At 32.0% G+C, this 26,810-nt stretch overlaps 2 protein-coding genes and 1 long non-coding RNA gene across 3 annotated transcripts in view; 2 read left to right on the plus strand and 1 right to left on the minus strand.

The window, feature by feature from the left end:
* The window catches only part of Su(Tpl) (Suppressor of Triplolethal), a 58,567-nt gene extending 34,911 nt beyond the window's left edge, over positions 1 to 23,656 (minus strand). Inside the window, exons 1-2 of the mRNA XM_090113312.1 lie at positions 23,301 to 23,656; positions 10,312 to 10,359 (exon numbers count right to left, since the gene is read on the minus strand). Of these exons, the coding sequence (XP_089969438.1) occupies positions 10,312 to 10,359; positions 23,301 to 23,435 (183 nt within the window). The 5' untranslated portion in view covers positions 23,436 to 23,656. The remainder of the gene's footprint in view (positions 1 to 10,311; positions 10,360 to 23,300) is intronic.
* On the plus strand, positions 1,137 to 2,118 carry LOC149900230 (uncharacterized). The gene is made up of 3 exons (XR_016457840.1): positions 1,137 to 1,677; positions 1,804 to 1,865; positions 1,940 to 2,118. It is a non-coding gene; the product is annotated as an uncharacterized LOC149900230 (long non-coding RNA).
* A 670-nt stretch (positions 23,657 to 24,326) lies between the features above and the next one.
* TyrRS (Tyrosyl-tRNA synthetase) lies at positions 24,327 to 26,418 on the plus strand. The gene is made up of 2 exons (XM_090113196.1): positions 24,327 to 24,454; positions 24,562 to 26,418. Exon 2 carries the CDS (start codon positions 24,579 to 24,581, stop codon positions 26,151 to 26,153), a length of 1,575 nt encoding a protein of 524 aa, XP_089969322.1. The 5' UTR covers positions 24,327 to 24,454; positions 24,562 to 24,578; the 3' UTR covers positions 26,154 to 26,418.
* The last annotated feature ends 392 nt before the right edge of the window (positions 26,419 to 26,810 follow it).

Below are 26,810 nucleotides of genomic sequence, written 5' to 3' on the forward strand. Positions count from 1 at the left end.
CCCACCAAATAATTGTTTAAAAATTTTTAGCTCGGTCTTGTTTATAGAAAGGAAGCGGTGGCATTAAAAGTGAAAGTTATGTAGGTTACGCATAGTCGATCTTTCTATAAACACAATTTTGTGACCTTTTCCGCGACGCGAAGAAGTTATCGCGCGGATATTCAAGCGTTTAGGATTGGACGGGTGCTTCGTCGTGAAATGTTAGTGGTGAGGTGTGATCCTCAGGTCAATATCGGATAGTAATGTGAGCACTACTGTGCGCAGTGCGAAGTGAAAGTGTACAGCGCGCACGTACAATCCGCAGTCCCAATAAGACGACACCGTCGTCCGCATACCTCAGCAATTACCACTAGGAAATCAGCACGGTTCCGCCGCTCCCAGCACCCTCGCAAACACGATTCGTTGTTTCAAACGTCTCCGTGCGTTATACAATGATCATAATCTTAGTTAGAGCACTGATATTACATCCAAATACCTGAACACGAAATCTAACAATGAAGATGATCTCAATTCGCTTTTGAATGTGCTCTATGAAATGGGTCAACTAATTTTGGAAACAATCTATGTAGTTTAATTGTATGATACTCGTACCTAAAGACATAATTAACACTTACATTTATAGCAGATTGAATTATTAATGTTAATTAAATAAACATTAACATTAATTTAATACAATAGTTAGAATTGCATATTTAAATGTACATTAATGCTTTTAATATAAATTCTTCAAATTCGCTTTTCTTATGAAAAGTGATAACTTTAAAGAATGTTTACGTGTAGTTAAATATTCTCCAAACCAAACTAACACTAATCTTTGCCAAATTGAAATGTGTAAATTAATTGTGCCTATAGCTAGAGCATCGAACAAGTTTATAAAAAGACACGGGCGTTGGTTAAATACCGTGTAACTGTTATTTTACTGCTAAAACACCGGTGATCTGAAATAGTGTGCCAAAATTCTCCTACATTTAACGATATTTTATAACTCCGAAATTGTAGAATTTCAACTTAGTTCATAATATTAAATCTTTATATGTAAAATTATTGAACAATCCTACTTATATTTACTTTCATAATGATGAACACTACAAAAAAATGAGAAAGGTGATGAATTAATTTTTCTAACATTTACGGCCCTTTTCAAACCTTCGTAATTTTTATATTATTAAAGTTGTCGTGATGAAAATTCTTGACAAGAAAGTTCAATAGTAACACAATACGTCTACCGTTTTAGAAACATGATTCCATGATATTTTCTCGATAGAAAAAAAATACAAAGTTATCATTGTTATTTTTCTTTAATCTCTGGCATCTTCAAAATAACAAACGTAAAGTTACGACTTTTTGGATATTAACTATAAAATATACAACCTATACGTCTACCGTGTTAGAATTTTGAAATATGCGATGGTTTTGAAATAAACAAGAAATACTTGAAATTAGCGCGCGACCAGCCAATATAGCGAGAGCCGCCCTGTACCTTCCTACCCCGATCGCTGCACGAGTCATTCCCGCTACGGCCGTCACACGGGGAACTTGTGTCGCTCGCGCAATCGTAAAAAAGGGTGACAACACGATAAGACAAAATGAGACAAATGGGGACAATAAAGAAAATAAGAAGAAGAAACATAAAGGTTGGAGGAAAAAGAATGCTTACAATTGGAACAAATTAATGAAGTAAGTTGGTTTTATTTTAAATTTGATGATAATTGTATTATAGACGATGTTTGATATGTACCCCTGTTTTAAGTACATAATGAATGTGTAAGATTTTTTCATTTATAGCATAAATAATCTGTTCAGAAATCCGGAATCCAGAAGGAAAATAAACCCACTGATTGTTCACAATGTGAATCCACTCTTTCGTAAGTACCTTTATTCAGTCAAAAATATATGTTATCAAAGCTCTACTGGTTTTATCGCATGATTCCATTTTTAGCAAAAAGCAACAAAGTGCAAAGAAATAAAAAATCATGGTGAACTTAGTGGAAGTATGGCGGACATAATATGGAACAGGAGCTCATTGGAGTAGTATTATATCTAAAAAAATACGAAATAATTTCAAGAATTACATTTCTTAGAAGGTGGTAGATAAGTATGTTGTATAAAGAATTTGATGTTGATATTTATTTCATTTATATTACTTACTACACCTGTGCGGGAAATTGCTTAGTAATAAAACAGGTTTATATTCATATTTACATAGTAATGTGAGTTTTCATTTCGAAAAATTTTGTGTAAGTATATTAAATTGAGTTCCTGGGTGATCTGGAAACACAATTGGGCCCGGAAGATGGCGCTGCAGTCACTCCTCCTAATGACATATGAACCGATTTGGATGAATATTTGTGTGCACATTTCATTTTTGTGGGATGATTGGTTGATTCGCTTTCACATTAGCTAATATTATGTATTTTTGTTGTTAGAAAGTAAACTTAATTTAATGTTTATAATACATTATTATTGGTATAAATAAGCCAGTGTTCGTCTCACATTGCTGTACCTGCCTACCTACCCTACCAGGGCCTAACTTTGTTCTGGCTATTTTATTTTGATTATTTGTAATGAATAATTACAATTATAATAGAGTGCAAAAAATAAATACATGCGTCAATATATTTTGTGTTTTTTTTAAACAATTTTTTTATTTAAAAAAATATCATTCCGACCGCGGCTTTGCCCGCGTGGAATTAGATTATATCGTGAATCCTGTCTTATCCCACATAAGTGTTCAGTTCGGATAAAAAGTATCCTATGTGTAAATCCAGGCAATTAGCTATATTTTATCAAAATTGGTAATGTAGTCTTGACGTGATTAAGTAACAACTAACAAAAAAATATACAAATTAACATCCAAAGTTTCGCATCAGTTTTACTGTATTAGTGATATCTTCCACTCTTGACTTTGACTGAGAAGAATTAGGGTTTATAACTTCTTTCAGAAATATTAACTTTCATTTCTGGGCATGACGTAATATCTACGTCAGCATCAAATTCATCAATCTAAATCCATTCAGTAGTCCGCGTTATTGAGTAGGTACCATTTCATTTTTTCAGAGTAACAATATTTTTTGTTATTTTAAAGATTATTTATAACCTGTATTATTTTGTAATAAAGTAAACATTACGAAATAATAATAATTATTAATAATGTCTAAGTAGTTGTTAAAAAGAAGATTATTTGTTTATAAGCAAGAAAATAAAACCAATAAATCAACAATTAAATATATGTATAAGAATATTATAACTGTATGACGACTCCATACATGTTTGTCCCGAGTCGGCCAGCGGCAGCGCGGCAAGTTTGCAAGAATGACTTCGCGCACACCCGCGTTCGCGATAGCGAGCTATTAGACTCCGCCCGCCAAGCAGTAGATTTTTTTTTGTGTATCGTCTTAAGTTTTATTAAAATAGACCCTTAAATATCAATAAATGTTTTTATGAGGCGGTGAAAGAGACTTCTGTATTAGTTAACGAGTAAAGAAAATGATCAGTAACTTATTTATTGGATTGGAGTAAATGTAAGATTCATAAATGTTTATATACTGAAACCGCTAACGTTGTTAGTATACGTCTTAATATACGTAGCAAATGTCGCAACCGAGTTGTTTCTGTGGAGTAGGTATATACCTACAATATATTTATCGATGTCGTTAACTGTGAATTCTTTACGTTTATTAACATTAGCTGCTGTTACAATGCCAACAAATTTTGAATGAACACAAAGTTTTTAAACTTGTCTCTAATTATATTTGAACGAACACAACACTTAAATCTCCGAATGGTTTCAGATAATATACATTAACGCGAAACGAGTCGAAGTTAAAATAAAATAAATATGCACAATGCTGATAACATTACTCCTATTATCTATAACTTTACATCACTTCACCTTACACCTACGAACATAACCTTAGTAAACAAGTTACAATAATCATTACCATGTCGTTTTTAAAAGTTAAACACTCAAATGAATTGATAAGTAAAACCTCTAAACGTTTTACATAATATGTGTAGATGGTTTTTTAATGTCTCCATTTAATCGAATTTATATTCTATTTTTATACAAACTGCAATTAATTAATAGTCTATGAACAAAGTACAAATTATAACAAAACTCGAAATTAACTTGTTTATTTCATAATAAAGTTGGTCTACTCGTTTATCTTTATAGTTTTCTCAATCATTCACATCTAACAATGGCTATTCAGAACCCTATGAGCTGTTTGACACTTTTTGTTTTGCACATAGCTTCTTCGATTTCCACTAGGAATAAAAGAAATCTTGAACCTGCCGTTCAATTTATATCGACCTCTTATATTAGAGGAAAGCTAAATAAATAGGGGTCTTCGTTAATTGGTTAACATAAATCGTCCTTGTCGCTAATGTAAACACCATTGTTTGATCACGTGTGCCCGCTGCCCATTATAATCAGATGAAGTTAGCTTAAGCCACCTATGTACGTATTGGACTTCGACAACAATGCCATTATTGAGAGGTACATAAATAGCGAGCAGTGATATAGAAATTCGCAAGAACTGAATTTTTTGTTTCATACGTACGTTTTTTAAATTCGAAATTATTCTAGTTATAAAAAAATCATTTGCATATTATTATCATTCATTATTCTTAAGGGCTTGGTCTAGTAGTGCAAACAAATGCATCCTGTCATCCTATATGTAAATAATACAAATGTACTAAGGGAAAGTTGCTCCACTTAATTTTTAAAAATTAAATCATTCGTATAATTTAATATTCGTAATAAGTACCAAAAATGACAATTTGAAACAATTTTCGTGAAAATTACACCGGGTGATTTTTTTTTATCAGTACACAAAATTTGCGAATTCTTTCTATTGATATCTTCAACTTCATGTTTATATAACTGATCAACTTTTACAAAGAAATTTGGCAGAAAAATAAAAAAAAATAAGCTTTCCATACAAAATGCATAACTCTATACATTTTTTTCGACCTAAGTTTCTTAGTGAAAGTTGTTCAGTTTAACTAATAAAACGGATAAACAAATTTTGTATTTAATAAAAAAAATGTAATGTTTGTGTTAAAAAATTATAAAATAGAAAAATACGCAAATGAAAACAAAAGATATTTATTTCTGACTAGCTTCCGCCCGCGACTCCGTCCGCGCGGATGTCAGTCTTCGCGTCTTCTACAGATTTATTATATTATGTATAATACATATATAGATTTATATTGATAAACCTAATAAATCTTTTGCTAGCATTCTGATGCTTTATCGGTTGCACTGGATTTATCTCTTTTTTTTCAATCGCTTGAATGATATAGGATGGGTCCTTGATGGGCATCGAATGCTGAAGTCTCGAATCAATCAATTCTGACAGTAGGCAATTTATGTAAAATCAAATAATGGTCCATCATTTTATTTTGCCTAAACGTTACATACTTTTTTATAACTATATTCTATTTTTAACGAATAATTCACTCCAGTCCAAACAGCACATAAGCAGACTTCTGCTTCTGCAACGTTTAGTTGTCCCTGAATTTGGAAAAAATAGTCATGATTCTTATCTATGACAAAAGTGTTATTTTTTGCATTGTATTTCAAATATTAAATTTTTTTTTAACCGCATCTTCCGCATTCATGTCTTTTGCCGGAATTAGACATTTAACTTCTACTAGTCCCATTTTCCCTTTTTGATATGGGAGTGTATAAAGTAAATTTTTTAGATATTTCTCGTTATACTTTTAAAAAGTTATTATTGTCATTTTACTCATTAGGTAAAGTAATTTCGATATCAGTTTTAAGTTTTTTGATACCTGCAATAATAACGTCATAATCGCCTGCACATACTTATCGATTACACCCTGTATACAATCCACCATCCACATTCATAATGTTTTCCTGTCCTCCTCTCCTTTACGCTGTTCACCGATACATTTTAAATGAGTAAATCTGCTACCACTGAAGGATGTTTCATTGTGATCAGCAAATTTTCACCACTGTTGTCGATTATTTGTTTTTCATTTTTAATCAGCAATTGGGAATCATCAGTTTTGTTTTTTGCAGATTGGTGATGTACCCTAACAATACGTCGAAAAGGGAAAGCATCAACGAATTATCGTTTTCGTCCTCTTTTTTTATTCTTCGCGTCTCTGTTACTTCTGTTTGTTTAGTTCTCAACCCCAGTGAATTTTGATGATGTGATGATAATCCATTCGTTTTAATATTGGTACTTAGAGTTGGTAGACTAAACTAGAAATGGTGGACTAAATTTGTCAGCGCGTCTGTAAGATCAGAATATAAAACCAACATCCTGTATTTAAGTTACAAAATTAATAATCAAACAACATGCCGCTACGTTGAAAATGACTAGAAGAAAAAATTAAAACACCTCGGATCAATTTTGGAGTAAACAAATCATTTTCCCCGTATGGGGATTTTCCCGGATGAACTTGGGAAGTTCAAGTTCTCAATACAAGTTTATATTATATTTCGTATTTCTCAAACGAAAAATAAACATTTTTGGAACTTCAAAAAAATTATATTATAAGAAAATTTATGAGCTTACTTAAGTTTTAAAGAAATATACATCCCTTTACTGACACCCCGTAAAATAAAGAAATTGTTGCCAATCACCTTTGCAATCTATTTGGTTTCATTAACTTTATGTTCGAAGATAATTTTTTTTCTAGTAGTTACACGCGTATTTTTTTCGTTTATTTTATATATCGAAATCAAATGTTTAAAAATACGAATATTTGCACAAAACTAAGATAAAAATAATCAATTAACAAAAATATTAAATTTAATGAAGTAGAGCAACTTTCACTTCGGTATGAAGGAAAATCGAGCGTAGAGCACACGTCAGAACGCTCCGGCCCAAGGAGCGCGACTAAAGAAATTCGCTAGGATTTTTCCTTATTATTTTAAATATTTTTTTAATATTTAAAGAATTATCAAAATTCAAAAAAAAATTTTTTTAAAGGATTAATACTCATTGGTCTTCAACCAACTCGAATAAATTAATGGAAAAAATAACTTTTAGCAGTATTTATCAATCGATTTTGTCAGGCAAAAAATGGGAAATTTAATAAATTTATAACGCTCTAATTAAGAAAATCATAAGTTTTTCGGCAATTGTATTCAGCAGTTTTTAATAACGACTATATAAGGATAATAATGCGCTGATCAGATTGTGTAAATTGTAATCGGTTGCAACGTAGTGAGTGCACAAACTTAGCTCGAAATGATTTTGGGGAAAAGAGACTTATCTTGAAGGCCTGATTAAGGTAACTTAAAGTAACTTTATAAATGTGAAAAAATTCACGCGCATTGCGTATATAACACTAATTGATAAACAAGAAAAAAAAATTCAGTTTATCATTTCATTAGCCGGGAAAAAATTGTCAAATAACTTGTTGAAAACGCAATTTTGCTAGACTGCAGCCTTAAACATCTTAAGCCTACTTAGGCACTTAAGCCTTGTCGCATGTTTCTTTTGAAACTAAAATAAACATATTACATAGGCATGTTTTTTGATAATCTTACTTTTAAACATTAGAGACCAAGATCATTTATTAATGGACAGTACTCCGTCCCTTGCAGGTATTGAAGGGATTACCTAATAATTACCATCCAACACGGCTTCATGCTGAGCCAAATGTAATGCGGGTAGCAGTAAATTCAAATACACGTTCATGTGCATAATAAAAGCGATCCTGTTTTCAAGGTTTGCAATAACGGGTCCGCAAAGTAATGGTGTAAATAAAGCGACTCCTCAGGACAACGACCCGCGTGTATCAAATTGTATTCAAGCAACATTAATAATAATGTACCTACCTACCTACTATTGGTTCACACTGTATTGGGTTCATCGTACAGATTACTAGATGATTCATTAGATTGCATAGATAACAATTGCATGTGAGCTTTATACCGTGTTTTTAAAAGTAATCTTCTTTCCTGATATAATTTACTTTCTTTATTTTAATAATCAAATCCTTTTACGAGTGGAAAATCATGGTAGGTACCTAGAATTTACATAGAACATTTATTGTTTATGTTCGGTTGTTTGTTTATATTATTTTTAACAATAGATTTTCCTTGAACCGTTTTGACAAAAACTATACAATATAAGTACGTTATTATTTTATTAAGGTTCGAATTTGCTTGACCCTTTGCGTTTTTGGTAATATCTACTAATATTGCCGCTGTTATAATTATTATTCAGAAATTCTTTAGAATAATACAACAGCGGATATTATTATAATGAATAATCATAAAGTGTATTGTAAAGTTTCAATTAACGCTAATGATATTACTAATGAGGATTACAATTCTTTTCATTAGAGGATATGGCAATTCATCATCATCCAACAATCAAAAAGAAAGAAAAAAACAGTAAGATATATTAGGTATTAGAAAAATCTGTAATGGTTTGTCTTTACGAGACAACAATTTGTTCGCAAGTAGCGAATAATTCAACGGGCGAGACGGGGTTTTACGGTAGGGTAAAGTACCGCGGGAGTAACGAGTGTTTTAGTAGGGGACAACGGCCGTCGCACCTGGGGAGGTGCAATCGCATGCTCGCTAGGCGACTGGAACTGTTGCTATTTTTACACCCTCCACTCGTATCTTATTTACTATTCTGGTCTCGCGACTCATTGAATTGTGGTTATTATGTGCAAGTTGGATATATGCCAGCGACTCGGACCTAACGCACCGATACCGAGATATTCGAGGAATGATATTATGATGGTAAAGTGGTTCGCAGAAAATTATCTCAGCTGTGTTCACGGGGCTTTTTTCGAACAAAGTCAAGGATGTCGATGCTCGATTGCGATTCGAGCGCGTGTATTGTACGTCGTCGTGTTAAATGTATTATATCGAATCGGTTTGTCGGGGGTCATTTACATATGATATGGACAAGTGGCAACGAACAACAAGAGAGGAGATCACGTCAAACCGGCGAGCGAGGGACGGTGGCAACTAAACCGGTCGACGGCGCCGTCCATCCGACAGGGGACAGCTCGAGGATTATCGCCGTGTAAACAATATTGCATTAGTTACGTTTTTGTGTTATCGCTTAATCATCACAGTTCACGTAAAATGATGGTTTAGTAAGTTAGTGCGGAATCGCAGTAAATAAACTAACACTTTCTAAACAATCAAAATAAGTTATTCAGAAAAGAATGGTGCAACATTACATAGTAGTGCGATAGAAAAAACGTAAGCGCGTTCAGGTAAAAAAATGGTTCATTGAAGAATTAAATTCGAAACAGATTGAGGCGATTCGACGACGACTTGGGTTTAATTTGTTTTTCGAAATTTTAGATAAAAACTGTTCGTAGAGCAACCGCAACGTCAAGCAGCAAAACGAAATCGGTAAAGTGGGTCATCATATAATTTCGCAAGCGTATCGAGTGCCGCAAGCGTTAACTGGTACGCCCGAGGCAAGTCAAGGCCCGCTGGCGACGTCCACGACTCCTGCTTCGATATTTGAACCTTCTTTAAATGACAATTAATCATTGCGTACCTGATTATCTTGCGTCCTATTAATTGCGAACAAGCTTACCTTTTAATTAATTTAAATTAGATACTAATTATTTGAAGCATGTTAGAACTGATTCTTTTATACGCCTTTAATGCAAGATACGAGCAGTAAAGTAACAAATCCATACTAATACATATTATAAATGCGAAAGTAACTCTGTCTGTCTGTCTGTTACTCAATCACGCCTAAACTACTGATCCAATTTTCATGAAATTTGGTATGGAGATATTTTGATACCCGAGAAAGGACATAGGCTACTTTTTATCCCGAAAAAATGACGCAATCCCGGATTACCCACGGGAACGGGAACTATGCGGGTTTTTCTTTGACTGCGCGGGCGAAGCCGCGGGCGGAAATCTAGTTCATAATGAATACATTTTTAAAAGTCATAACATAATTCAAAATATCTCCATATTATGTGGAAATGTCGTCAAAGATTTTTTTTCATAATCCGTGCATAATTTCTCAATTCCTTAGTTTTTTAAATCATAAGTAATTCATATTGTAAATTTAACAAAAGTTTATGAGTATAGACATATTGTATAGAATGTCCAAAGGTCTTAGTTAATGCAAGATCTTAGTATATTATGTGCAACAAGTGAGTCGTAATTATAGGCATTGCTCAATTTATTTCCTAATAACGTTCGTATGATAAGGTCATAGAATTATGTAAACTTCATGGATAAGTACGTGCTATTATTATATCATCATAAAATAATACACATAAAAATATAACGATATCACGGAACTGTGTTAAAAAAAAACAACAACTTACCCCCTCATTTCCGGGTAGGAACTGTATTTTAGGTTTTGCCAACCTGTCCTGTAACAAAAACAAGATTTGTTAATGCCTTTTGCGTATTTCTGAATTACCTAAAATATAAATAGCTTAATGAAGAACGAACCATGTTTCGAATTAAAATATATTTATACTTTACAATAATATTTACCCAATAAATTGACTGATAACTTTCCCACCAACCAAATTCGAGTAACCAAATAAGCAAAGCTCCATAATAATAATTACATATTCAAACCGTTTCAATTACTAAATGAACGAAATTTTGACCATTTAGTCATTTCAAATTCTAAAATAAGGTTATTAATAAACGACTTTTCTTCTTCTTAAAGTGCCTTCTCTTTTGGGAGGTTGGCGATCATTAGTGCTATTTCAATTTTGGAAACCGCTGTTCTGAACAATGATTTAGTGCTCTTCCCAAACCATTGACGAAGATTTCTGAGCCATGATATCCGTCTGCGGCCAGGTCTCCTTCTACCTGCCACTTTGCCCTGCATGATTAGGTGAAGGCATCACATGACCGAAATATTCAAGTTTTCTCTTCTTGATTGTTGTTGAAACGACTTTTATCGTAAATTAAAAATATACTTAGCTAACTATGAATATTCAGGGATATAATTTATAAATTATAATGATTCACAATTACATGTAAAAGGTAAAAAATATGTACGTATAGTTATTAATTATATTAATCAATTACGATATGAGGAGCTAGTTGCAAGTTGAATGACTTATTGTGACTTTAATGAGAAAAAATAAAAATAAAATAACCTATTATTTATTAAATCAACTCAATATATCGCCCCTTTACGTGAAACTAGATTATTTAGTTTACAGTATATTAATTGACTAGGTACCTTATGGTAAGTATTTGATTTTGAAATTTTATATATATCTGTTATGAAAGAGGGTGATAATGTATGGAAATCTTACAAAATAAATCCGATTAGATAGGTGACATATTTATATAAACAAAAGAGGATAGTGCACAAATGACAAGAGATTAGTAGGATGTAAATCAAAATCCATATTCTACATTGTCTACAAACATACAGCAAAACATATCTAAATTTTTAATATACAAATTACCTACGTATTATATTGTTAGAATAATTAGTATTTTAGAACAGTATTTATAATTATAACAGAGCCTGTGTAATGAGTAACAAATATAAAAAACTCTTAAAAATTTCCTTACACTAACAATGGTAAAGAATATATAAATAATGATCATTGTTTCGTGGTATTCAAGCAACGTTTCAAAATACCTATAGGTCAGTATACATAGCCTTCAGTCGCGGGGAAAACCTAGTCAATAGTCATACCTCAACGTCAATCTGTAGCATTATTATTTATCATGATACTTTCTATGGACACCGTATTGTTCGGGTTCTTCCTGATTAATTTTCATCCACTTCCATACCAACTTCTTCTCGATTTAAAATAGATAAATTACTAGTATTATTTTGAAATCGTCTTTATGAGTATTTACACAACTATGTGAAGATTAAATAACTAATGCAGGTTTTCTTACAAAACAAATAATATAATCTATGCAATAATTTGTAAGACTGGATGGATGTTTTTTGCTTGCAATAAAATTTAAGTTACAATGGAATGTATAAGACGCAGAGGGAGTTGATTTATATAAAAGTGTACCATTCAGTAAAATTCGCTGTTAGAAGCTGCTGGATTTTATTTTACTACTAGCTTTCCGCCTGCGGCTTCGCCCGAGTTTTCAAAAAAAAAACCCGCATAGTTCCCGTTCCCGTGGGATTTCCGGGATAAAACCTAGCCTATGTCACTCAGAAATGATGTAGCTTTCCAACAGTGAAAGAATTTTTCAAATCTGCCAAGTAGTTTCGGAGCCTATTCAATTCATACAAACAAACAAACAAACAAAAAATCAAACCTTTCCTCTTTATAATATTTGTATAGATGTATAGATTAGTTCGTTTAAGAGTTAAAAAATTCATAATCATTACAATTGAATCTTTCATGTTTCAGACAGCCATAAAACATCCTAAGTATGGATAGTGGAAAATACTATGACGCAATAGTATGCAGGGGACGCCTTCAATGCTCAATACTTATTGATAACGGTATGAGTCACAATGAGATTTCACACATTTTGGTTTCAACACGGAATGCAATTTGCTTTTTCATAATACATTCCGTTATATTGATATTTTATGAATAATTGATTTAGATTTTATCTAAACTGTCCCGTATGGCAGTTGCAAAAATACCCAGATTCCTGCTACGGTACATGGGAGTAGAGAGAGGGAAAATGAATAGAAACAAATGTAGAAAATGCAACGAGTAATGTATCATAATTTTACCCAGATGTTTCCTTGTACAATAAATATTCAGGCTGTGATATTTGTTTTACTGTCAATTTCGAGAAATTGTGTACACAAGTGTCCTTGTTGAACCTTGTCAATAATCAGGCAGTGTGCAATAAATGCGTGCTTTCCTAAAGGCTTTCCTATACAAAAATTAAATAAGTCAATCTATTTTGATATAATTCTAACACGTTGACCCTCTATTTTGTTAAGGCCATGAAGGTCTGATTTAAACTAAGTAGCATTGAAGGTTGAATCTCTTGCAGCTTTGTGAGACGCGGAAGTGTTTACGCGATAATTTTCCGAAGAAAATAAAAGAAATCATCCATTTACTTTTAATTGGAAGATTAGAAGTCAAACGGGTTGGGTAACGAGCCTGATTTGCCACAATAACTAAGTGTCTGCGAGTGGCCGTTGCACAACAAGCGATGGTCGAATGCGAGAAACACAACTAGGCTGGGCGGCCGGCAGCGCCGATGATGTAAACTTAAAAATTGCTTTAGTTACTTACTTAACAACCGAGCTCAATGTGAAATTTAGTTGCATCGCTGCTTTTACAAGTGGGGATGACCCGGAACTAGCATTCATGGCCATAACTCTTACGTAACTTTATGTCTACCTTCAGAGTTCAGACTTTATAAAACAATACGTATTGACAATTAAATGTAAGGGTGAAAATGCACATTTACATCATACACATATTCTAAATCAATAGAATTAAATTTATCCAAACTGAATCGTGATCTTAAAAACAATTTAAATATAAGAATTGAAACCAGTCGCGAATGCCGAACCGGTCGGAGGCAAGGTCGTGGTAAATAATGTTATTCCAATTATCTTAAAAATTAAATTAATACAAATTTACTTTAAGTCTGGACAAAATTAAGTTAATCTATTAGTACTATATTTCACTTTAAGAAAGATGTACATATTATATCTTATAAATTATTTCGAGGAACTCGTTTTGTGCTCGAATGTTATTAATCATTTGTAATTAAAATTATTTTAAATATAGTGGTACCTACACTCGGCATATTTGATATTCTATTAATAAAAAGACAAATTAATGGCGTTGTTCTTAATAGTTTATTTAATTAAATTAATTCAAACAATACACAAACCTCAACTATTCAGTGTTACGTCATAAGTTTAATTAACAGTAACTAATTTTTGTTTCTTTTTTAACGTAGATATGAAATGGGTATTTAATATATTATATACATTTAATAAATACGATTCATTATAAGTACCATTACTTGATATTTTGAACAAATACGCAATAGCGAACCATATAAGTGTGTATTATGATGTTATTAGTACTTGTTTTATCTTTAAAAATATCAAGTAATTTTGGCCTTGGTTAGAATAGCTACGTATATAGTGAAGCAATAAAATAAGCGTTCAAATTGACCTTAGCGGAATAAACTTGTGACCTTTTGGAAAAAAGCTCTGCAGGTTAATTGAGAAGACCCTTTATAGCGTAAATAGAGCCCTGAACTTACACACCCAATCTTGATTATTATCTTCATTACGTTTACCCATTCTTTGGGTGCTTTTATGTGTTTTTACTTTGTTCAATATTTGCTAGCAATAATGACAGATTCGTGATTATATGTTTAGGCTTATTTTTAAAAAGTAAATAGCAAATAGAGTTGATATGGAATAAAGATTTATGAAATACGGTTGATTTCATGTTTGGACGGTGCATAAATTAAACCTAGTTATACGATATTCAAGCCAGGTTGGTATTCGCCATCTTTACGTGTCAAAACATGTTGAATAAAAATGCGAATTAACAATTCCCGGTTGGAGGTCAGCTGTAGGCATAGGTGATTTGTCAAGTTAAGAAAATATTAAATTGCAAGGCGGGTCCAAAACCGTTGTACGAGACACGGTCCGAACGCCGACATACATTTTTAGTGGAGGCACTGATGGAAGTTGCACGTTTTTCTTATTTATCCGACAGAGAAAGTGGATGACGATCTTATATCTGACTATTGCAACACAAAAATACCAACCTACAAAGGATACAATTAGGACATCAATGACATCAGTATTCAACTATTTGAGTAATTTGGCCGACTATGCGATGCCGTGTCATTTTAGATTTACAACTTTTTTAAAGAAGTCAACCGGTCTGCAACTCTGCAAGCAATTTACGAAGGTAAAACTTCACTAATAATATTACCTATAACTACTAAAAAGTTTTTACATGTACAAAAGCTGTAACAACATTGAAGAATTTAGAGAAAGACAACATCAATAACGTCTATAAATTTATGTCAACTTTGGAGGTAACCGACAAACGATTTGAAATATGTAATGTTAAAATGATCGGATCTACCTGCGGAACGATAGAAAATGCGTAGTCAAAAAAGCTGTCGTCCTCGCCGCTAGCGTGCTACCGCTACGTAAATTTTTCAATTGAAGTCAATGTCAATTAATCGTATTATTATTCAATTCATTATAATAACATAACAGTTGTGTCGAAATGGATACGAAAGATTTGGCAATATGAGAATTTTGCGTGTTTCATTTTACGCCGATCAATCGATAACAGATCTTTAAATTATATGAAGCAAGAAAATTAAATCAGATTGATTGTAGTGCATTGAATGAATATAGGCACAATGTACTGTATAACATAATATTATGTATTCCCTTTATTAGAAAAAATAATTCTAAATTGATTTTTTAAGTAAATGCAAATGCAATGTTACATATTAAATTACTTAAAACTTTTTTCAAATGATAACCTAGGTCCTAGACCATAAATATGTCCAATTGCTTTACCAACTATTACTGCACACACAAAATGTGTATTTTATTTGTGTGTCCGTTGTGTAAAAATAGCTATCGCAATTCTCAATAGATGATTTATAAGCATTTCCAACACTCTCTAGGTCACGCAAGCGAAGCTTGTATGCTTTTGCATGCTAGTTTGATTAATAAATGTGTATTTCTTGTGATCACCAGTCTCTATTAAAAATGGATGATTGGTTTTTTACAAGAATCTACTTAAATATTTATGAGTGCATTTACTTAATGAAAGATTGTGTTCTATACGTTAAATCATTAACATAAGGTCGGTGTCCCATACCGGCACCCCACTTCTTTTGTCCTTTTCTAACCTTATTGTCATTTTTGACTGCGTTTTCTGTATCGACATTTTAATGATGACGATTTAAATCTTGTCCGTTTTTGGATTTTATAATGAATACATACATAAATTTCATTAAATGTTTCGATTCGTTCTTAACCTATCATTACGTCAAGCGCAGCAAGAGTTGCACAGATTGTCTGACATTTTGCAAACAGGTTTCGTTATACTATAAATAATACAGGTGTATAATCTAGGTATTGATTGAATTAAGGTTTAAAACACAATTTTAGCGTAAAATAACCTTTTATTATTTAGTATCTTAGAGATTAATTAACATTTGAAGTTAGTAAACAACGATAAATATTACAATGTTACCAAATTATGTATGCTATTGGAGATTAGAGAAAGTATTATTTATTTTGGTTAATACAATAAGGATACGATTTAAAACGAGCTATGGGTGAATAACTAAAGAGAACAACACATCTGTTAAGGAGGGACGACCAGGTGGCAAGAATTAGGGGGGAGAGGGTGCGTCGACCCGAGACCCTATCCACTCGCTAGGTATGTCATTCCCCAAGCTAATCCCGACGTCCTTTGATAATCGAAAGATCCGATTGAAGGGATTCGAGACGTGCACTTTATGATACACACATGGAAAGATATTTCAATCCATTTAATCACTCTATAATTTGTCAACTTGAAATAAGAAACAAATTAGCAAAGAGCTTCATCCGGTATTATTATTACAGCAATTCTACGAGTTCTAGCTTGAAGAAAACACATTTATAATATATTTCCGCTACATAAGGATTTCTCATTATTTTAAAAGCAATTTACTGACGATTTATGGCTAGCTAAATATAAATTGCATGCTATAAATTTGCTGTTATAAAAGCCATAGCGGTGTCAAGCTTGCTTTTACATTATCTAATATGTTGTAACTTATCCTTTTTTTTAAATGAAAAAAAAAAATTGGGAATAATTCTCATTACTAGTATGTAATTACGTACTATAATTTAGATCCAACAAAATCCGCATTTCAATAATTCTGAATGGCTCAACAATAAAAAATAAGTAATTTAATATGTCCATAGAAAAAAAAAGTACTCGTCAATTGTTTTTTCATTTCACAACAAAGTGGACATAAAACTATTCAATGTCGTTACAAAAGTGATTCACAACTTTCAATGGGCGTTATGGGCAAGAAAAAAAGGCCAGGTGGCACGTTCACGAAACGGTAACGTAAAAACTAAAGTCAGACTAAGAGCAAAAAAAAATGGAAATTTGAGTCTAAATGCAGTTTACGCAGAGTTCATATTTGCGAAGAACATCACTGGTTTAGGTTCCCCTAATCTAAGCGCAGCAAGGCCTATCGCTGTGAAAACACGTGCAATGGACAAGGAATCTGTCAGGTGGTGAACCAGCTTTGCGGACTTGTGCTATGAACTAAATTGTTTATATTGCCAACTCGCCGGATTTGGTGTTTTTTTGGCCAAAATCAGTTATACCATCTGCTGCGCCAGGTACTTTTATAAGCTTTAATAAAAAGGACAAGTAGTAACGATATGCGATCGAACGTGACGTCAGTTATTAAGAAATTATTTAGAAATCACATCTTGATATTAATTAGGTATATCACTGGGTTTGAAACATGCTAAGAAGATATATTATTTCATAATAAATGTGACGAAAAATATATATTGTACTGTTGAAATCATCACATTTATCGATAGTGTCGTTAGAGCTAGGTATATCTTCATTCTTCACTATTTAATAATTAATTGTTGACTAGCATCATAAAGTAGGTTTATTTCTAAAAAAATGCAATTATTAATTTATCGTAATTATGTTCACGCATCAATTTTAAAAGTAAGCCAAGAGAAATGGCCTAGAGCCATCGGGCGCCGTGGATGTTAATGATTTCCTGTGGGCCTCGCGACCTGCGATGTTGACATTTGTCACGTGCTTCAACCGCATATACTTACAAAACAAACATAAATTAGTATTTATGATTCACGGTAATTACGCTTCATGGTTCAAAGGGTTGCAATGCACTGTCTTTTAAAATATTGGTGTGTTCTAAATAAGACAGAATATTATCGAAACCAAAGGCAATAAAGTAACCGAAATCAGCATCCAATGATCCATTCAACAAAATAAATTCGAGTTAGATTGTATACTTCAGATTTCAGAATAGAGTAAATACTAAATACCTATATCAAGGTAATTATTTGTGGATATCAATTCAAATTTTATCACCATCTTATCACTATAAAATGTCGCTTTTCATACAGACTGGTATTTTTATCATAAAATAATTTTGACAATCACGATACGAATTTTAGTAGAAAGTATCAATGACACTTTGTTTTGATTTACTTATAATATGTTTACTTTTTAAATTACAACAATAGGTTAAACCTAATACATAGTGTTTTTTTTTTATTTTACCTCTGTTAGTTAAATGTTATTTCACGGAAAAGTGTATACCCATGAAAAATTGTATTAAGTATTGTTTACTGAATAATAAATGGGCGAAATTTTTCCAAGTCCAGTCGCCGACCCGATTCTTTACTACGATCTTTGACCCTTTTAATTACTTTGTAATTAATTAACAAGTTTTAGTCCACGCATTTCTTTACTAAGAGATTGAAATTTTGTTTATACAAGCCTTTTCTGTTATAACTACCTATTCACTGATCAGCTTTGAAAACATTTAATATTTAAGTATAGTTTTACTTCACTGACCTTAATAATTTTTATATCACTAGGATTTAAACCATTGCATCGTTCTCCTTTTGTTTGTATTTATACTTAATACAAGATAATTGTGCAGGACCTATACCTTACCTTACCTTTCCATGATTTCAAAGTAAAATTTAATTTTTTTCTACGATAATTAACCTCATTTGCCTGTGTAATGCTTTCGTACATCTAAGTTAAAGCTCTCATTTTCTTAATAGCAGACACATTTTGATAATCACGCTCTAGTTGGCAGACGAAATGCGAATAGAGGTTCGAATGAATAGACCACCATTATAAATTTTGTAAGTAAACGAGTGCAACATGCAAAATTGTATTTTCACGTTATGTAATAATGGAATTCTTAAGGAAACATGAGTGAGAATATGTCAATAAATATACAACAATTATACCAATTTGATGAAGAGCAATACTGAATTAAATAACATTTGTGTATTATAAATATTTTATAATGTAGTATTACTTTCACCACGCCTCAACATTGTCATTGCGACGGTGCGCCCGATTCGCTATCCGTACGAGTTTGCGAAATAGCCCACTCGACACGCGCCGAACGCTTACGACTTAGGAATAGAAATATTTTAATAGTCACCAGTGTTTACCGTAAGAGGACATTTTGTATTCAGCGGCCGGAAATTGACGGAACTGATACGTAGCTACTGAATAGGTTTAGAGGGAGACGACTTCTGTGCGGGTCAATAAGCCCAAACATTGCTACTCATTTGAATTGTGACTTTTTGTCGCAAACATCCTTATTTTTGATAGATTTGGTACACTTGAATCAAAATTTGATTTGAAATAAAATTGTGTACTCATTGGTAATACCTTCTCATTTTTCCTAGCTAGTGTTAGAAACATAAGAGGTATTATGGGCAATTAATTACATACTACTCATTTGAATTTAACTTTTTGTCTCTACATTATTGCAATATTTATCTAGCTCAAAACAAGATTATTATACCTGTATATTGTTATTGATTGGTAGGTAAAACTTTACTTTTACTAGTTGCCATATTTTCAAAAAAAAATTTACTTATATGGACATAGATAAGTGGATAGAATAGAACATGAAAGGGTGCCTACAATACTTAAGTCAAAAAATATAAAAAAAAACAAGATATTATGCTTAATTAATGATAAACAGATTTTTTGCAATAAAAACAAAATTCAGCAACATGATGAGTATCTATCATTAATATTTCCTTTCACCCTTGATTTTGATTGTACGAATACAATTATCTAATCAGATAAATATTGCCCAGTACCATGTTTACTTTAGACATAATAGCTGCCAAATTATTTTACAACTAGATTTCCGCCCGCGGCTTCGCCCGCGTTTTCAAAGGAAAACCCGCATAGTTCCAGTATAAAACCTATCCTTTGTGTTAATCCAAGTTACCCTCTAACTATATGTGTGCTAAATTTCATTGTAATCGGTTCAGTAGTTTTTACGTGAAAGAGTAACAAACATCCATACAAACTTTCGCCTTAATAATAGTATTAAGATATTAAAATAATTTGTCATATATTTCATAGAGAGCATATAATGTAGACAATACTTATATGATATTCTATTATAGTTATATAATCCATACTAATATTATAAATGCGAAAGTAACTCTGTTTGTCTGTCTGTTACTCAATCACGCCTTAACTACTGAACCAATTTGCATGAAATTTGGTATGGAGATATTTTGATACCCGAGAAAGGAGATAGGCTACCTTTTATTGTGAAATATTATGTACCACGGGTGAAGCCGGGGCGGACCTCTAGTAATATATATATCCAGTTATTAAGGAGATTTAATAAAATATCTGGGACTATTTAGTAAGCAATAGGTTCATTAAATATCAAAGCTTCTTTCTATAGATCCTCAAAAAAAACATGAGTCTTCTTAAAAATAAAAGGAAAATAAGATATTTATAGTTACATACGTAAAATACATGAGAAGTCTTTGACATACGAAATAAATACTTTGAAAATTCATGCATTTAATTTATTAAATTATAAACATTCATCTTTATTCCCACTCGTTTTAGTTTTTGGTCATAAAAAATTATTTTTAACAGGATTTCAATATTTGATATTCCTCGCCAATCTTATAATAAGTGACTGTAACATTTATACATGCAAAATACAATCAAGGGCGTATATACAGGGTGTCCCACTTTCGGTATACTAAGCGCAAAGGGACTTGTAGTTTTGCATACGCTGAGTACGTAAAAAATAATTATAAAATTCCAGACGCATTTTTTTTTAAATAGAGGAATTCTTAAAATTCCATGTGTACACCCCCAACAAGCAAACCGCCCAACTTTGCCACCCGCATGTGAGCTATCGTTTAAGATTATGTTTTCATAGACAAAATACTCACATTAGCGAAGCGGTATATGCCGGCTGCGCGAAGCCGCGTAATTTTGTTATTTAAGTATTTTTTATGTGATCAGTGTATGCAAAACTACAAGTCCCTTCGCGCTTAGTATACCGAAAGCGGGACATCCTGTATATCCCAACATGATCTCAATACAATCTACAAAAACAAACATTGTATCATATGGAAACGAAAATTTTCATAATATGAAACATAATGAAATATTTTCTGGATTTGTGAGCTGAATGTAGCTAATTTTGAATGTTCAACATGTATTCTAGATATGATATAATTGTACACTGTTATGTTTAAATAATAACATGTTTTTTACTTCTAAAGCCTCATAAATGGTTAAAATTAAACTTCCTCCAATTTTTGTTGCACTCAAATTACATCTGGCACTGACATAATAACCACTGTCCACAAGAAAATTGAATTTTGTTCAAACAGATATTAGAAAATGTAATTTATTACATAATCATAAGAAATGTGATTAACAGCTTCTTAATACATATTTTACAATAGACTCATTATGAATTAAATAGAACAAAATGCCCAAAATTTTCTTGAATTGGAATGAATGATGATGTAATCATTTTGTTAAAGCAATTTGGATTTCTTAGGAAGTTGATGTTTATTTGATTTGTCTCTCTATAAATTTTGGCCTGACTATTATATACAGTCTATATTAAAAAAAATAATGATATTTGAATTATAAAGGTAACTTTGTGAGTGCTCATGGGCGGTGGTGTCACTTCATTAGGTGATCCACCTGCTCAGTTACCTGCTCTTATATAAAAAAATGAAGATTTATGTTTAAAGCAGTTCTTAATAATTTTCTTCAAACATATTATATTCTACATGATTCTGTTTGTAGGTAATAAATAATGTAGAGAAATCTGTTATAATTAAGTAATGATTTCTTATTCTTAAAAATGTCATAAAAGTTTTAAACACACTATACAACTTCACTGGATTGGAAAATAATTATTTTAACAATAATATAAACCATTTATACACATTTTAATAAAATAAATAGGTTTGTTAAAATCCTAAGAAGTGAAATACTTTACGCTGGTGAAAACCCTTTGGAAAACTTTACCAACTTTGTATAATATAATTAAATTTATCATTTATTTACATCATGAAAACCAAAAGTCAAAACTGAAACTTGTTTGTTATAGTCTAGAAAGGTTTTTGTAGTGAAAGTTTTGGTAAATATTTTCTGTACCTTGAAAAATATATTTAAAAATTTATCTGTATGGGGCCCAGCTCTATAATATAATAATTTTTTATTCAAAATATATATTGAGACCATGATTCATGCAACGCCATCTAGTTTCATATTGTGCCGAGCTTGTACTATGACCAGAAGATAAATGATAAACATATTAAATAAATATGTTTTTTGTATATAATCAACTTGATAAATGACTATGATACTCTGCGATAACTTAAAAATGTTTTATATTGAAGAATATTTATAAGATTTTTTCTTTCAAAACTCTTATTTTAAGCAAACTAAAATTTTTCTTATTTCCTCACCAAACAGATGTTTGTTAGCCTATTTATGTATGTAAACAACTAAATTATTTCCAAATCAAGAAATTCTCCTTTAGTCCTTTAAAAAAATCAAAATGAATTCTTACTGTACAAACTAAATTTTATTAGTAAGAGCAAGTGAGATTTATTTTCTAAGACTATTATTTTTTGCATAACAAGTTAAGCTACTGTAATACAAACCACATTATTGTTCTCACTTTACAAATCCAATACATATTTAAAATAGAAAGACACTGTCTTAATCCTACATGTCAAATTACCATACAATATTATTTGAAGTAAAGGTTATTTTTATATTCTATTTTACATTAACAACTGTATGGATTGGTTTAGGGCTTTAAATAATCAATTTAAGTCTCTATTGGATATTTGCAAGACCATTTTTTGCAATATTTACCGTAATTTTTTACTTGGAAGAAATTATCAGTCAATTGTTTTTATCACGAAAAACGATCAGTTCTTTGCATAACAACGCTATAATTTCGATACTATGAGATGTAAGAGATATCTAGGTAAATATAAATTACATTGACAATAACTTAGAAGTCTCTAAATATAGACATGAAATGTAAATCTGTGAAAATAACAGAGCAAAATTTCTACATGTTGACGTGGCGTGACATTGTAGAGAACATACCTGTCGCGAGGCTATCTACACAAACTAGAACCGTAGCCAACTTTCCTGATACTAGAGGATATGTTTATTTGCAAAAATATTACATTCTGCAGGTTCATTTTGATTACTTGAAATATAAGTATGGCGCCTCTGACATTGTTGGCCTGTTTTGATGTTAACAATATGGCGTATGTACTTACCCTATTATTTCTAATGAAGTCTTCTATAGCTTTTAGTGCTGAATCCGTTAATTTCACAAACACTAGTTCCTTGTTTTCTTTATAACTAGACTCTGATGATAACGCATACTGAACACCTGCTGGCAAGGCCGCCATTTCTTATTCACTATTCGCACTATGGACCAGCTGACTCCTTTGCTAGCCGTCACGATTCATATCATTCACACATTTCTTAACGTAATCACAGATTCACAACCTATTTAAAATTATAATTACAATAACAAAAGGGTTTTAGCTGATCAAATTAACAATTTTTTGTAACCCCATCGACTCGGCCTTTGTTGGCAGCGCTCTTCAGTCTGCAAGGCCGCACTGACTGTCATGCGCAATGGCGCTTTTGACAGGAAACTCGAGCATTCACTGCAATAGTGGCGCCAAATTTAAAATTACTACTTTTTGATTTAATTGTATTATTTTTAGTTAAATGAAGATTTATAATAAATAAACTCATATTCACATAGTATTTCTTGGTTTTAAATACGTTTCAGTAATTTTATCAATAAATATCTTGGTATTCTGTTTTTGAACAAATTATTACATTTTAAAAGACTTGCTTTATATATTATGACGTATACCTGACTATGTTATTAATTGATGATTATTTTCTATCAGCATTAAACATAAATAAATAAAAATACAATTACTGTTAATTAGAATAGACTCTACGCCTATTTAATTAGAAGGCAAACAGAAAATTAATAATTATTGTAAAAACTAAAAATACAATGTTGCAATATAAAATAATAATAAAATGTGAAAAAATATGTAGCAAATACATAATTGTATTATAAATTAAGTAATAATACCATACCTACATATTATTCTACTCACAATTTTATAAATTAATATGAATGTGAGTAAGAAATATAATAATAAGATTGAACATAATTTTACCATCCGTCTTTGTCTCTCGTGGTATGCTTGGTGGTATGTCAATAAAATATTAGATCACAGACCACTTGTCAATTGTCACTGTCAGAACTCAGAATTAGACATATGTGGCATGTGTTTTGGTCCAGTTGGATAAAAAATTTCATCAGCTATAACTTTTACTTTTTACGTTGCTTTTACGTCTACAGAATCTGACTGGAATTAAGACTTTTGTGAAATAAAAGGTAAATTTAAAAAAGTTACTATTTTTACTAATGCAAACATAGATATGCTTATTCAATTTAAACATAAATTTGATAAATAGTTATAACCTTTACATATATTTTCACAGATATATAAACGCCGGAGATGGCTACTTGGGAGGAAAAAAAACATTTAATCACTCGAAACCTTCAAGAGGTTTTGGGGGATGAGAAACTCACGGAAATTATAAAACAACGCGACCTAAAAATTTATTGGGGAACTGCAACAACCGGAAGGCCCCACGTCGCTTATTTTGTTCCAATGTCAAAAATAGCTGACTTTCTCAAAGCTGGTTGTGAAGTCACTATATTATTTGCTGATTTACATGCCTATCTAGACAATATGAAAGCACCTTGGGAGCTTCTCAATCTGCGTACGCAGTATTATGAAGCAGCTATTAAAGCGATGTTAACGTCTATAGGTGTGCCATTGGAAAAACTTAAATTTGTAAAAGGTACTGAGTACCAGTTGAATAAAGAGTACACTTTGGATGTGTACCGTATGTCCTCTGTTATAACTGAGCATGATGCTAAGAAGGCAGGAGCTGAGGTAGTCAAGCAGGTTGATCATCCACTTTTAAGTGGTCTCCTGTACCCAGGTCTTCAAGCTTTGGATGAAGAGTATTTAAAGGTAGATGCACAATTTGGTGGAGTAGATCAAAGAAAAATCTTCACAATGTCAGAAAAATACTTGCCTCAACTTGGATATGCTAAACGCATACATTTAATGAATCCAATGGTCCCCGGTTTAACAGGGGGTAAGATGTCTGCCTCTGAAGAGGATAGCAAGATTGACTTATTAGACAATCCTGGTAATGTAAAGAAAAAGTTAAAGAAAGCTTTCTGCGAACCTGGTAACATCACAGACAATGGAGTCCTTTCATTCACTAAACATGTCCTATTTCCGTTAATGAAAGAAGGTGAAACATTTGATATTTGTAGGGCACCTGAACATGGTGGCAATGTACAATACTCTAAATTTGAGGATTTAGAAAGTGATTTCGCCAAGCAAGACATTCATCCAGGTGACTTGAAAGCATCAGTAGAGCAAGCTATTAACAAGCTGTTAGCTCCAATACAAGAAACATTCAAGGAGCCTAAATTACAGGAATTAGCCAAAAAAGCTTACCCACCCCCTGTTAAAGTAAAGGGAAATGCTGCGGCTGCTACAGAAGAAGCAGTTCCGAGTAGGTTAGACATCCGAGTTGGTCGCATTGTAGAAGTTTCTAGACATCCTGATGCTGATGCATTATATGTTGAAAAAATTGATCTCGGTGAACAGGAACCCAGAACGATTGTTTCTGGTTTGGTTAATTTTGTGCCTATTGAAGAGATGCAGAATAGAGATGTGGTTGTTTTATGTAACTTGAAACCTGCTAAAATGCGAGGAGTAGAATCAAAGGGTATGGTTCTGTGTGCATCTGTTGATGAGCCCAAGCAAGTTGAACCTTTACTGCCCCCACAAGATAGCAAGCCTGGTGACCGAATAGTTGTAGAAGGCTACGAGAATGGAGAGCCAGATGAGGTGCTAAATCCTAAGAAGAAAGTTTGGGAAAAATTACAACCTGATCTGAAAACGAATGAACAACTATTCGCTGTATGGCAAGGAAACAAACTCATAAGCAAAGTCAATGGAAACCCAGTTATGACCAAGTCTATGAAGAATGCACCTATTAAATAAAATGTTTTTGTCAATAAGATTATTATGACTATTTTGCATTTTTATGTATTTATTTTGTATGTAGTATATTTATTTTTTATTTATATTTGAATTTTATTTAATTAAGAAAAACCGAATTTCATTTAAGATTAAATAGAAGGTGTCTACATACTCATCATTATTGTTGCTACTGACTTGATTGTTCAAATCCAATGATTGTAAGTATTTTTTGTATACCACATCATTTGAAAGATGTATTGGAGCTTAATAAATCTATAAAAGATGATTGGTTTTTTTTCACTGTAATCTTTTGCGACTTTTCATAGCATACATTTTCATTTTAATATATGTACGATATAAACATAAATTTATAAAGAATAGAAATATACCTAACTATATAGGTATTATGAAAGAATGACAATTGGCTTATTTGTAATAGAACAAGATAATAAAAATCCAGCTCATTCCTACATTTTACGTAAAAATACATTTTCGAGAAACAAAAGACTCCTTAAGCATTTTTTATGCTTACCGTGCCTCAATAAGCTATAACTAACTATAAGATCTAAGCATTCCGTCTTTTACGTAATATTATAGCTTAGCTTATAATTATAGCTTTCCGCTTGCGGCTTCGCCAGCAAGCTGAAATGCAAATCCCTTCGTGGCGCGGCGACGCGA

The sequence above is a fragment of the Colias eurytheme genome, chromosome 19, assembly GCF_061535395.1.
Source record: "Colias eurytheme isolate Ceu_HAF_F1 chromosome 19, ilColEury1 Martin Lab GWU primary, whole genome shotgun sequence".
Taxonomy (NCBI): Eukaryota; Metazoa; Arthropoda; class Insecta; order Lepidoptera; family Pieridae; genus Colias; species Colias eurytheme.